This window comes from Hyla sarda, chromosome 2 (assembly GCF_029499605.1).
Source record: "Hyla sarda isolate aHylSar1 chromosome 2, aHylSar1.hap1, whole genome shotgun sequence".
Lineage (NCBI taxonomy): Eukaryota > Metazoa > Chordata > Amphibia > Anura > Hylidae > Hyla > Hyla sarda.
In genome coordinates this window covers 500,759,571-500,773,052 of record NC_079190.1, presented here as the reverse complement: position 1 = coordinate 500,773,052, position 13,482 = coordinate 500,759,571, and the positions used below count along the sequence as shown (strand labels likewise).

General features: G+C 41.7%; 1 protein-coding gene across 1 annotated transcript in view; it reads right to left on the bottom strand.

Moving 5' to 3' along the window:
* Window positions 1–6,742: 6,742 nt before the first annotated feature.
* The window catches only part of LOC130357234 (oocyte zinc finger protein XlCOF7.1-like), a 72,680-nt gene continuing 65,940 nt past the window's right edge, over window positions 6,743–13,482 (bottom strand). Inside the window, 1 exon segment of the mRNA XM_056559839.1 lies at window positions 6,743–9,702. Within this exon segment, the coding sequence (XP_056415814.1) occupies window positions 8,912–9,702 (791 nt within the window). The 3' untranslated portion in view covers window positions 6,743–8,911.

Sequence of the window (13,482 nt, the reverse complement as noted above, 5' to 3'; positions counted from 1 at the left end):
AGGAAATACCTGAAGGGAAGGAGTAACAATGGGATTTTGGAGAGTGAGTTTTTCTGAAATGGTTTTTGGGGGGCATCTCGTATTTAGGAAGCCCCTATGGTGCCAGAACAGCAGAAAAAACCCACATGGCATACTATTTTGGAAACTACACCCCTCAAGGCACGTAACAAGGGGTCCAGTGAGCCTTAACACCACGCAGGTGTTTGACGACTTTTCTTTAACCCCTTAAGGACTCAGGGTTTTTCCGTTTTTGCACTTTCGTTTTTTCCTCCTTACCTTTTAAAAATCATAACCCTTTCAATTTTCCACCTAAAAATCCATATTATGGCTTATTTTTTGCGTCGCCAATTCTACTTTGCAGTGACATCAGTCATTTTACCCAAAAATGCACGGCGAAACGGAAAAAAAAATCATTGTGCGACAAAATCGAAAAAAAAACGCCATTTTGTAACTTTTGGGGGCTTTCGTTTCTACGCAGTGCATATTTCGGTAAAAATGACACCTTATCATTATTCTGTAGGTCCATACGGTTAAAATGATACCCTACTTATATAGGTTTGATTTTGTCGCACTTCTGGAAAAAATCATAACTACATGCAGGAAAATTTATACGTTTAAAAATGTCATCTTCCGACCCCTATAACTTTTTTATTTTTCCACGTACGGGGCGGTATGAGGACTCATTTTTTGCGCCGTGATCTGAAGTTTTTATCGGTATGATTTTTGTTTTGATCGGACTTTTTGATCACTTTTTATTCATTTTTTAATGATATAAAAAGTGACCAAAATACGCTTTTTTGGACTTTGGAATTTTTTCGCGCGTACGCCATTGACCGTACGGCTTAATTAATGATATATTTTTATAGTTCGGACATTTACGCACGCGGCGATACCACATATGTTTATTTTTTATTTTTTTTACACTGTTTTATTTTTTTTATGGGAAAAGGGGGGTGATTCAAACTTTTATTAGGGAAGGGGTTAAATGACCTTTATTAACACTTTTTTTTTTACATTTTTTTTGCAGTGTTATAGGTCCCATAGGGACCTATAACACTGCACACACTGATCTCTAATGCTGATCACTGGCGTGCATTAACACGCCTGTGATCAGCATTATCGGCGCTTGACTGCTCCTGCCTGGATCTCAGGCACGGAGCAGTCATTCGTCGATCGGACACCGGGGAGGCAGGTAAGAGCCCTCCCGGTGTCCGATCAGCTGTTCGGGACGCCGCGATTTCACCGCGGCGGTCCCGAACAGCCCGACTGAGCAGCCGGGTCACTTTCACTTTCACTTTAGAAGCGGCGGTCAGCTTTGACCGCCGCTTCTAAAGGGTTAATACCGCACATCGCCGCGATCGGCGATGTGTGGTATTAGCCGCGGGTCCCGGCCGTTGATTAGCGCCGGGACCGACGCGATATGATGCGGGATCGCGGCGCGATCCCGCTTCATATCGCGGGAGCCGGCGCAGGACGTAAATATACGTCCTGCGTCGTTAAGGGGTTAAAGTCAGATGTGTAAATGAAAAAAGTTTTTTCTACTAAAGTGCATTTTTCCCCCAAAATTTACCATTTTTACAAAGGCTAATGGGAGAAAATGCCCCCCAAAATTTGTAACCCCATCTCTTCTGAGTATGGAAATACCCCATGTTAGGACATAAAATGCTCTGTGGGCGAACTACAATGCTCGGAAGAGAAGGAGTCACATTTGGCTTTTGGACAGCAAATTTTGCTGAAATGGTTTTTGAGGGGCATGTCGCATTTAGGAAGCCCCTATGGTGCCAGAACAGCAAAAAAAAAAAACCCACATGGAATACTAATTTTGGAAACTACACCCCTCAAGGAACGTAACAAGGGTACAGGGAGCCTTAACATCTCACAGGTATTTGACGACTTTTTGTTGGATGTGCAAATGAAAAAAAAAAATTTTTTTCACAAAAATGCAGTTTTTTCCCCAAATTTTATGTTTTTACAAGGGGTAATAGGAGAAAATGACTCCCAAAATTTGTAACCCCATTTATTCTGAGTATTGAAATACCCCATGTGTGGACGTCAAGTGCTCTGCTGGCGCACTACAATGCCCAGAAGAGGAGGAGCGCCATAGAGCATTTGGAAAGATAATTTGCTTGGAATGGAAGTCAGGGACCATGTGCATTTACAAAGCTCTGGAGGTGCCAGAACAGTGGACCCCCCCCCCCCCCCCCACATTTGACCCCATTTTGGAAACTATACCCCTCACAGAATTTAATAAGCGGTGCAGTGGGTATTTACACCCCACTGGCGGACCACTGTTCCAAAAATCTTTCAGACACCTGTGGGGCATAAATGCTCACTGTACCCCTTATTACATTACATGAACGGTTTAGTTTTCAAAATGGGGTCACATGTCACATACGCCACTGTTTCCAAAACGGAGCCTCCAGCTGTTGCAAAACAACTACTCCCAGTATTGCCGGACAGCCGTTGACTGTCCAAGCATGCTGGGAGTTTTACAACAGCTGGAGGCACCCTGTTTGGGAATCACTGGCGTAGAATACCCCTATGTCCACCCCTATGCAATCCCTAATTTAGGCCTCAAATGGGCATGGCGCTCTCACTTTTGAGCCCTGTCGTATTTCAAGGCAACAGTTTAGGGTCACATATGGGGTATCGCCGTACTCGGGAGAAATTGTGTTACAAATTTTGGGGGGTATTTTCTGCTTTTACCCTTTTTAAAAATGAAACATATTTGGGAAAACAAGCATTTTAGGTAAAAAAATATATATATATTTTTTTTACATATGCAAAAGTCGTGAAACACCTGTGGGGTATAAAGGTTCACTTAACCCCTTGTTACGTTCACCGAGGGGTCTAGTTTCCAAAATGGTATGCCATGTGTTTTGTTTTTTTTTTGCTGTCCTGGCACCATAGGGGCTTCCTAAATGCGACATGCCCCCTGAGCAAAATTTGGTCTCAAAAAGCCAAATATGACTCCTTCTCTTCTGAGCATTGTAGTTCGCCCGTATTGCGCTTCAGGCCACCTTATGGGGTACCTCCATACTCAGAAGAGATGGGGTTACAAATTTTGGGGGGTATTTTCTGCTATTAACCCTTGCAAAAATGTGAAATTTGGGGGGAAACACATTTTTGTGAAATTTTATTTATTTTTTTACATATGCAAAAGTCGTGAAACACCTGTGGGGTATTAAGGCTCACTTTATTCCTTGTTACGTTCCTCAAGGGGTCTAGTTTCCAAAATGGTATGCCATGTGTTTTTTTTTTTGCTGTTCTGGCACCATAGGGGCTTCCTAAATGCAACATGCCACCCAAAAACCATTTCAGAAAAATGTACTCTCCAAAATCCCCTTGTCGCTCCTTCGCTTCTGAGCCCTCTACTGCGCCCGCCGAACACTTTCCATAGACATATGAGGTATGTGCTTACTCGAGAGAAATTGGGCTACAAATATAAGTATACATTTTCTCCTTTTACCCCTTGTAAAAATTCAAAAATTGGGTCTACAAGAACATGCGAGCGTAAAAAATGAAGATTGTGAATTTTCTCCTTCACTTTGCTGCTATTCCCGTGAAACACTTAAAGGGTTAAAACGCAGACTGAATGTCATTTTGAATACTTTAGGGTGGGTGTAGTTTTTATAATGGGGTAATTTGTGGGGTATTTCTAATATGAAGACCCTTCAAATCCAACTGGTCCCTGAAAAAAAGAGACTTTCAAAATTTTGTGAAAAATTGGAAAATTGCTGCTGACCGTTGAAGCCCTCTGGTGTCTTCCAAAAGTAAAAACACGTCAATTTTATGATGCAAACATAAAGTAGACATATTGGAAATGTGAATAAAAAAAATATATTTGGAATATCCATTTTCCTTACAAGCAGAGAGCTTCAAAGTTAGAAAAATGCAAAATGTTAAAATTTTTCATCAAATTTGGGGATTTTTCACCAAGAAAGGATGCAAGTTACCATAAAATTTTACCACTATGTTAAAGTAGAATATGTCACGAAAAAACTATCTCGGAATCAGAATGATAACTAAAAGTATTCCAGAGTTATTAATGTTTAAAGTGACAGTGGTCAGAATTGCAAAAAACGTCTGAGTCCTTAAGGTGAAAAAGGGCTAAGTCCTTAAGGGGTTAAGTTAAATGGGTTTTGATTACAAAACCCAAAAACTATTTTTCTTTTGAGGGGAAAAGAACTGATTTTTTGAAATTTATGAGAAATTCGAGGTCTGTGAGAAGAGACAATGTCCATTGCATATGAAGATGCATGTGAGAAAGAGATTGGATCATAATGAGGTGAGAAAGACACCTCGACTCTGTAAAGCAACAACCACTGATTTAAGGATTTACGTGAAACACCATGGAGCTGAGGAAAGGCCGAAAGGAAGGCAAGTAAATTACTATTTATGATTTTCCCAAATGAATTGGAAAAAAGGTAGAAAATCTGGATACATAGGAACTGTTAGATATGTGTCTGAGATCTATCTCCAAACGTCTTGTAATAAAAGATCTCTTAAAGGGGTACTCTGCCCCTAGACATCTTATCCCCTATCCAAAGGATAGGGGATAAGATGTCAGATCGCCGCGGTCCCGCTGCTGGGGACCCCCGGGATCGCCGTTGCGGCACCCCGCTGTCATTACTGCACAGAGCGAGTTCGCTCTGTGTGTAATGACGGGCGATACAGGGGACAGAGCAACGTGACGTCATGGCTCTGCCCCCTTAATAAAAGTCTATGGCAGGGGTGTGACAGCGGGACTGCGGCGATCTGACATCTTATCCCCTATCCTTTGGATAGGGGATAAGATGTCTAGGGGCGGAGTACCCCTTTAAGAGATGGATTCCTTCCTGAAATGATGGTAAGTTATGAAATTGCTCAGGATTCTCAGATTTAGAACTGGTCTGTGACCGCCTTCTTTCTTTTTCACCAAAAATAGGTTGTTTGTGAAACCCAAGGTATGGAAAGGAACTTGAACGATTGCCCTTTTGGAACATCGTTCCGTGATTTCTGAGGATATGAGATCGCTGTCCAGAGACGAGAATTGGATAGAATGGAGTAGATGAGTTGGAATCGGATACAAAATCTAACTGGTAACCATGAAACTGTGTTGAGGACCCTCGATGTCTGAAGAAATTGTATCCCAAATGTGGGAGTGTTTGACCTACCTGAAGAAGGTCTGGATCTAGGGAAACAGTGGTGTCCTCTCGTTCTCCATGGTCTGCTACAAGATGGGAAGAAAGGTGTAGGTTGGGTAGAGGTTGGTTGGAAGGAAGACCTGTCAGGTTGTGTAGGACCTCGTTGGAATTGTCTAGAACTGGAATTGCAGCTGGAAAAGCAGCCCCTTCCTCTCTTAGCCTTTCCAAAAACCTTTTGTGAAAATACTTTTTTCAATGAAGTCTAGGCCCTGTCCAAGCACAAAAATAGGCCAACGAATTTGTTTATTTCTTTAATAAAAACTCTTCTCTGAAGAGTAAGGTGTCTGGGTGAGAAGAGGCCATGTGAGTGAGCGGAGGGTGAAGCTGAACGGAGCGGTGACGCTCACTACATAATGCAGAACAGGCATTACTGACAATACATGAGGGCTCTTTGTGCCCATCCTTAAGGATATGAACTTCTATAGGTTGACCTGATGATATACTGTAGATTGTTCTGACATATGTCAAATTTTAGTCAGAGGACCCAATAAATCAAGCAGTTTATCTTGATACGATCTGAAAGATCTGTCTAGACCTTTTGGGGGATTTTTCCCATTTTTTTTAAATAAATATTTGACTAAAATAGGGTCCAAATCGGGAGTAAAAGAAGCCTTAAAGGGGTACTCCGCCCCTAGACATCTTATCTAGAGATGAGCGAACTGTATCCACCTTTTCCAGCCCATGGGAGCACCTGAAAGCTGAACTAATTTATGCAGGATAAGACATCAACTGCCGAGCCGAGAAGTTCGTGACGAATCAAATTTACTGTAAGTTCGCTCATCTCTAATGTCCACGAAACCCAAAGTGAAAACAAAAGGGTAAAAAGAAACAGTCGACAGGCAAAATTGATAAATACCCCCCCCCCCCCCAATATCCTCATATTCACAATCAATCTCTTCAGGATCAGACATTTTTGACTCATCTGAAGAAGACTGACCAGCAGAATCAATTATGAATCTAGTTTATTCCTCTTGGAGGATTTAAAGGGGTACTCTGGTGAAATAACTTTTTTTTTTTTTTTTTTTTAAATCAACTGGTGCCATAAAGTTAAACAGATTTGTAAATGACTTCTATTAAAAAAAATCTTAATCCTTCCAGTACTTATTAGCTGCTGAATACTACAGAGGAAATTATTTTCTTTTTGGAACACAGAGCTCTCTGCTGACATCACGATCACAGTGCTCTCTTCTGACACCTCTGTCCATTTTAGGAACTGTCCAGAGCAGCACATGTTTTTTATGGGGATTTTCTCCTACTCTGGACAGAGATGTCAGCAGATAGCACCGTGTTCGTGATGTCAGCAGAGAGCTCTGTGTTCCAAAAAGAAAACCATTTCCTCTGTAATATTCAGCAGCTAATAAGTACTGGAAGGATTAAGATTTTTTTTTATAGAAGTCATTTAGATATCTGGTGTATATTACACCACTGGTGTGGTGCTGTGCGGCATCCGTTGCCGCCATGGCGCCGTGTCTGTGGGGGGGGGGGGGGCCCATAGATGGGTTTGAGTGGCATTGGGGCCGCTCTGCCAGTGGGTCGTTCCCCCCCCCCCCCCCGGGCACTGGTGTTGCGGTGGTGGTCGCCGCCCGGTGCTACGCCATTTTATGCTAGGGATGTTAGGGACCCACTCTAAATAGATGGCCTTTACGTGGCGAGTGGGCTTGTACTTTTTGATCACAAATGTATCAGGGTTAATACAGGGCATCACCGCAATCGGTGTTGTCCTGTATTTGCTGCGGGTCCCGGCCGTTGATGGCCGCAGAGACCGCCACGATAGGGGTGTATTCGCCAGAATTCCCAGGTCATATTACAGGAAATATGATCAGCAATATTAAACAATCATATATCAATAATTATCAATAAAACAACTTAATAAAAGTATAAAGAAAAAATAATGAGAATAAGATATCACAATAAAATGTGTAACAATATTGAGCACAATTTATCTCTATTGAAGCAACAAAGAAAGAGGAAGATTTGAATAAAGCGTCACACTATATTTATGGGGCTGTCTCCTGATTGGTGGATCATACTGTGATGTCCCAGTACGGGATATGCTCCTACAGTCCTGTCAGGTTGAGTCCTTGTACGTCCTCAGGGCTCACCTGCAGTGTTCCCTCATAATGTGTATAAGTTATATATTAAGGGTAAAGGACCTTTGATATGGTCGCATAGTTGTTAGTCACATGATAAGGGTTGTCACATGTTTAACCCCTTAAGGACTCAAGACAATTTCATTTTTACGTTTACGTTTTTTCCTTCTCACCTTCAAAAAAATCATAACTGTTTTATATTTTCATCCACAGACTAGTATGAGGGCTTGTTTTTTGCGCCACCATTTGTCCGTTTTAATGCCATCACTCACTTTACCATAAAATGTATGGCGCAGCCAAAAAAAATACTATTTGTGTCAGGAAATGAAAAAGAAAACTGCAATTCTTCTTATTCTTTGGGTCAATACAATTAAAATTATACCCATGATGAAGCGCAGTAGCGCGAAACATGCGTTGGGGTAAGTGCAGGTGGCAGATGGCTCTACAATGATTTACTATGTTTTTCTTCTGTGCCTTTTTTCAGCCGTCATTATTGCTTGCAGGGCTTATATGTACCTATTATGATATACGTTATATCTGAAGCTACCATTGATTGGCACCTGTATCTACTTTCTCCAGTGTTTGTTGCCAATACCTCCTGTATTTGATCAGTTCTGTGCACTCTGCCATTTCATTTTAATCCATTATATGTACAATTCTAATAAAGTTTTTTCATTTTTGTACATGTATTGTTTATTGCTGACATTTGGGATTGGGTGTTTTGGTACTTGTGATATTTCAGCAACACTATTGATATCTTTTTGGTGACAAATCCCATGTCCAGAAAAGTCATGTCCCACAGGATGTCTCTTCTGTTCTGTATAAAGAATAATGTCTGAATTCTCCAGATACAAAAAGAATAGAAGAAACAAAGAGAAGTCTTCATACTTTATTCTCACATAGAAGAACTTTGGGATACAGTCCATTTAGTCCAAACCCAGTTGGATGTGGAAATAGCAGTAATGGTTTTCAGTATTGTAGCCGGGCATTTCTAGTGCCCCTATAATGGTGATCTCCCCCCCTGATCTTCAGATTGGGGGGTGGAAGGACACAAGTCCCTGCTGGGCAGTACAGTTACTGAGGCGAGCATGTGACGTCCAGCGGGTTTCCTACACACATCCAATGGATTTAATAGGACTCGTGCACAGATTGGTCATCTCCATGTCCTATCTGACCATCAGACAGGAGAAGAACATTCCAGAGACACTATAACTTAGAAGACGTCCTGACACATCAGGTCCTACAATGGGCATCGGACATTTCCTACATTCTGAACATTCTAATGACTTCTCTCCTCAGTCAGCTCTCACATCTTCCACTACATAAGATTTCCCCATAGAGTGTATATCCTGAGGTGATGAACAAGATTTCATTTTGGACTAAAATATTTTCCACACTCTGAACCTGAATACAGATTCTACCCTGTGTATGTGCTCAGATGTATAAGAAGATTTCCTACTAATACATTTTCCACATTCTGAGCATAGATATGGCTTCTCCTTTATGTGTGTTCTTATAGGATTGGATTTTTTGTTAAAATATTGCCAAATACTGTATATGACAAAGGATTTTCTCCTGTGTGAGTTTTCAGAGGTCTCTCAAGACTTGTTTTATTAGTAAATCCCTTCAGAACATTCAGACACGTTTAGAACATGAAAATGGTTTCTCTCCTTTGTGAATTCTCTGATGTTGAACAGCATATAATTTCCGGCTAAAACATTTTCCACATTCTAAGCATGAAAATGGCTTCTCTCCTGTGTGAATGCTCTGGTGTCTGGCAAGTTTTGATTTTTCACTGAATGATTTTCCACATTCTGAACATGAAAATGGCTTCTCTCCTGTGTGAATTTTCTGATGTTGAATAGCATGTGATTTCTGCCGAAAAGATTTCCCACATTCCAAGCATGAAAATGGCTTATCTCCTGTGTGAGTTCTCACATGGTCCACAAGATTTGTTTTATGAGTAAAACACTTTGCACATTCAGGACATGAAAATGACTTCTCTCCTGTGTGAATTCTCTGATGTCGAACAACATGAGATTTCCGCCAAAAACATTTGCCACATTCTGGACATGAAAATGGCTTCTCTCCTGTGTGAGTTCTCTGGTGGAACACAAGTGTTGATTTCTCACTAAATGATTTTCCACATTCTGAACATGAAAATGGCTTCTCTCCTGTGTGAATTCTCTGATGATTAACAAGTGTTGATTTCTCATTAAATGATTTTCCACATTCTGAACATGAAAATGGCTTCTCTCCAGTGTGAATTCTCTGATGTTTAACAAGTTTTGATTTCTCATTAAATGATTTTCCACATTCCGAACATGAAAATGGCTTTTCTCCTGTGTGAGTTCTCTGATGTTGAACAACATGTAATTTCCGCCTAAAACATTTACCACATTCTGAACATGAAAATGGCTTCTCTCCTGTGTGAGTTTTCAGATGGTATACAAGACTTGATTTATGAGTAAAACACTGCACACATTCCGGACATGAAAATATCTTCTTTCCTGTGTGAGATCAATGTTAAAAGGAATACAATGAGTAAAACACAATAAAGTAAACAAATGTAGATAACAGGATCATTTTTGTTTTATATACATGCAGAAAGTATGAAGTGAAGCCATGTGTAAATAACATGTAGTCATCCATATACAGATAATAATCTACTAAATTATTTCCATTAAAGAGGAGATGTGACCAGATAGAAACAATTATATCTGATTATATCTGTGGTTCTATTATGTTTCTACATATTCCTGCAGGACCCAGAGGTTTATACTATCAGGATCTGCTCAGTGTATTAACCCATTTTGTGCCACATTGTACCAGAACCAAGGAATATAATGGCAATAAGCAGTTACCTATACAATATACCGTATTTTTCGCCCTATAGGACGCACAGGCGTATAAGACGCACCCAATTTATAGGTGCAAAATCTAAAAAATGTAAGATTTTGAACCCAATAGTGGTCTTCAACCTGCGGACCTCCAGATGTTGCAAAACTACAACTCCCAGCATGCCCGGACAGCCGTTGGCTGTCCGGGCATGCTGGGAGTTGTAGTTTTGCAACATCGGGAGGTCCGCAGATTGAAGACCACTGCATAGGAGGTAATACTCACGTGTCCCCGCCGCTACGGACCCGTCACCGCTGCCCTGGATGTCGCTTCATCGCGGTCGCCGCGTCCCCGTCGCTCCGGAACGTCTCTGCTGCCGGCCGGGTATCCTCGCTCTCCGTCGCCGCCATCACGTCGTTACGCACGCCGACGCACGTACGTGATGACGAGGAAGGAGAGCGACGGCCATACAGGGGATCCCTGAATGGAGAAGACACCGAGGAGGCAGGTAAGGTCCCTCCCGATGTCCTGTAAGCACTAACCCGGCTATTCAGTCAGGCTGTTCGGGACCGCCGCGGTGAAATCGCGGCGGTCCCAAACAGCCCGCCTGAACAGCCGGGTTAGTGTCACTTTCCCTTCAGACGCTGCGGTCAGCTTTGATCGCCGCGTCTGAAGGGTTAATACAGGGCATCACCGCGATCGGTGATGTCCTGTATTAGCCGCGGGTCCCGGCCGTTCATGGCCGCAGGGACCGCCGCGATAGGGCAGTATTCGCCGTGTAAGACGCACCGACTTTTTCCCCCCAGTTTTGGGGAAGAAAAAGTGCGTCTTATACGGCGAAAAATACGGTACATCTCCACCACTGGAAATCAGGAAGAAATATCTTAAGGAACCTCAGTCTGTAATTTATAATGACAGAATAAAACATAAGATGTATGAAAGGCTCTTACCATTCTCTGATATGGGGTTTTCTAGTCCACTCATTGTTCCTCCAGAACTTTCCTGCAAAGATTCCATATTATAGACCTGAGGAAATAAACATAAAGGAACCTTAGTTTATCTTCTATCCAGGTGAGCGTTACATCCCCCCTAGAAGGTATGAACCAATCTGCACAAGGATCTCCTCAAGTGGTGATCACATAGGATCTACAATCATCCTAGTGTATTACACATCAGCAGTTATGTATATGTTATTATGTCCCATGAAGTGATGGGAGTCTATCCTGAAGAGGACAGCTGTGCTCACTAACATTATTCAGTAACATCACAGCTTTTACAGTAAAGAATCCTTTTATCACCGCTGGAGATGTTCCTCCATTAGACGTCTCTTGTCAAGACATAAAGGGGGTACTCCGGTGGAAAACAATTTTTTTTTATGAACTGGGGCCGGAAAGTTTAACAGATTTGTAAATGACTTTGATTAAAAACTCTTTACCCTTCCTTTACTTTTTAGCAGCTGTATGCTACAGAGGAAATTCTTTTCTTTTTGAATTTCTTTTTTGTCTTGTCCACAGTGCTCTCTGCTGACACCTCTGTCCGTATCAGGAACTGTCCAGAGCAGCATAGGTTTGCTATAGGGATTTTCTCCTGCTCTGGACAGTTCCTGATACGGGCATCAGGTGTCAGCAGAGAGCACTGTGGACAAGACAAAAAAAGAAATTCAAAAAGGAAAAAGAATTTCCTCTGTAGTATACAGCTGCTAAAAATACTGGAAGGGTAAATTTTTTTTTAAAAGAAGTCATTTACAAATCTGTTTAACTTTCTGGCACCAGTTCATTTAAAAAAAAATGTTTTCCACCGGAGTACCCCTTTAATGAATGTCATCATTTTGTATCTTTCCTCATAGCTGAGGCTGCACTAATGTTCAGTAAAGCAGTAAGATTATGGCCAATGACTCCTTCAGTACATGACAGTATTCTGGAGCCTTAGTAGCAGCTGACTGGCATTGTGTTGTTATTTACTCCATGATCTACAGGGGAAAACTTTACAATTATCCAGGATGAATCTTTATTGCCAAGTGCACAGAGGACGACATTTACCACAATCTTTTATGGACCCAGAAACTATTTATATCCACAACCGACCACAACCAACACCAGATGATATAGATCTCACATGGAAAGTTGCAAGTTTCAACTTGGAAAACCGATCCTCCTGGCGCTCGTCCGGTAGTGGAAATGAATCCAGTGATCACGAGAAATAAAATAAATTCTATTATTATTAGCGCTGTGGACTACGCGTTTCGAGGGGTGGGACCCCCTCTTCGTCAGGTCCTGTGATAGGTTGCATGTCAACTACGTCAGTTTTATACAGAAAACACCCGCGAAAACAATTTAGCGGGACAATAATCATTGGCAGCATACAGAGGTATATTACAAAAAAGCATATAAAACATGGAAAATATACTAACATCACAAAATACATAACCAATATATATAAAATTTGTAAAAGATCACATGATATTGGTATTCAGTAAAGGTAGTGGTGTGAGGATATGTCGATGGTGATCGCTATCCCAAAGTTATTGATCTACCTAATGTTCCCATGGAAGCGGAGGCAGGACTCGCTGCAAAAGACATACGTCTCGCCCTGCGGCAGGACATATGGATGGGAGACGGCAAACACGGGTAGCAATGGAAGGTAGGTACTGATTTATTATTCACTATAATGAATAAAAAAAGATATCAGAGTGAATGTTGTATTTATGAAAATAGGTTTGGGAATATAAGAGAGAAAATTTAAAATAGTTTAAAATGTAAAGGCTATAGCAAGATTATACAAAGAGGTGCTTTTAAAAAAATCTATTCCGTGGCCTCATTTAAGCCAAACGGTTGCAATGAATGTAAAGTAAAAATCCAATACATTTCCTTACGGCACAGAACTTCAAAACATATGCCGGGAAAGTCCATGTTGTATAAATCGTTTCTTGATATTATTGCGGTGTTGGTTTAAGCGTAGATGTCATTGTTGAGTTGTACGGCCCACATATTGTTTCCCGCATTTGCATGTTATTAGGTAAATGACAAACAATGTTTGGCAGTTCAAATTAGGGATCGACCGATTATCGGTATGGCCGATATTATCGGCCGATAATCACGATTTTGGGCATTATCGGTATCGGCAATTACCTTGCCGATAAGACGATAATGCCCCGCCCCCCGCACCGCGACCGCCCCCCCCCCCCCTGACCCGCCGCACCGCCCCCCCCCTGACCCACCGCACCGCGTCGCACCCCCCACCATAGTACTGGGCGGTATATCGGTATAAACCGGATACCTTTTTTTTTTCTCCCACGCTATACCGATCGGGCCCCTCCCCCACCCTCCGAGTCAATAAAAAAAATTTTACTTAGCCGTAATGGGGGTGGT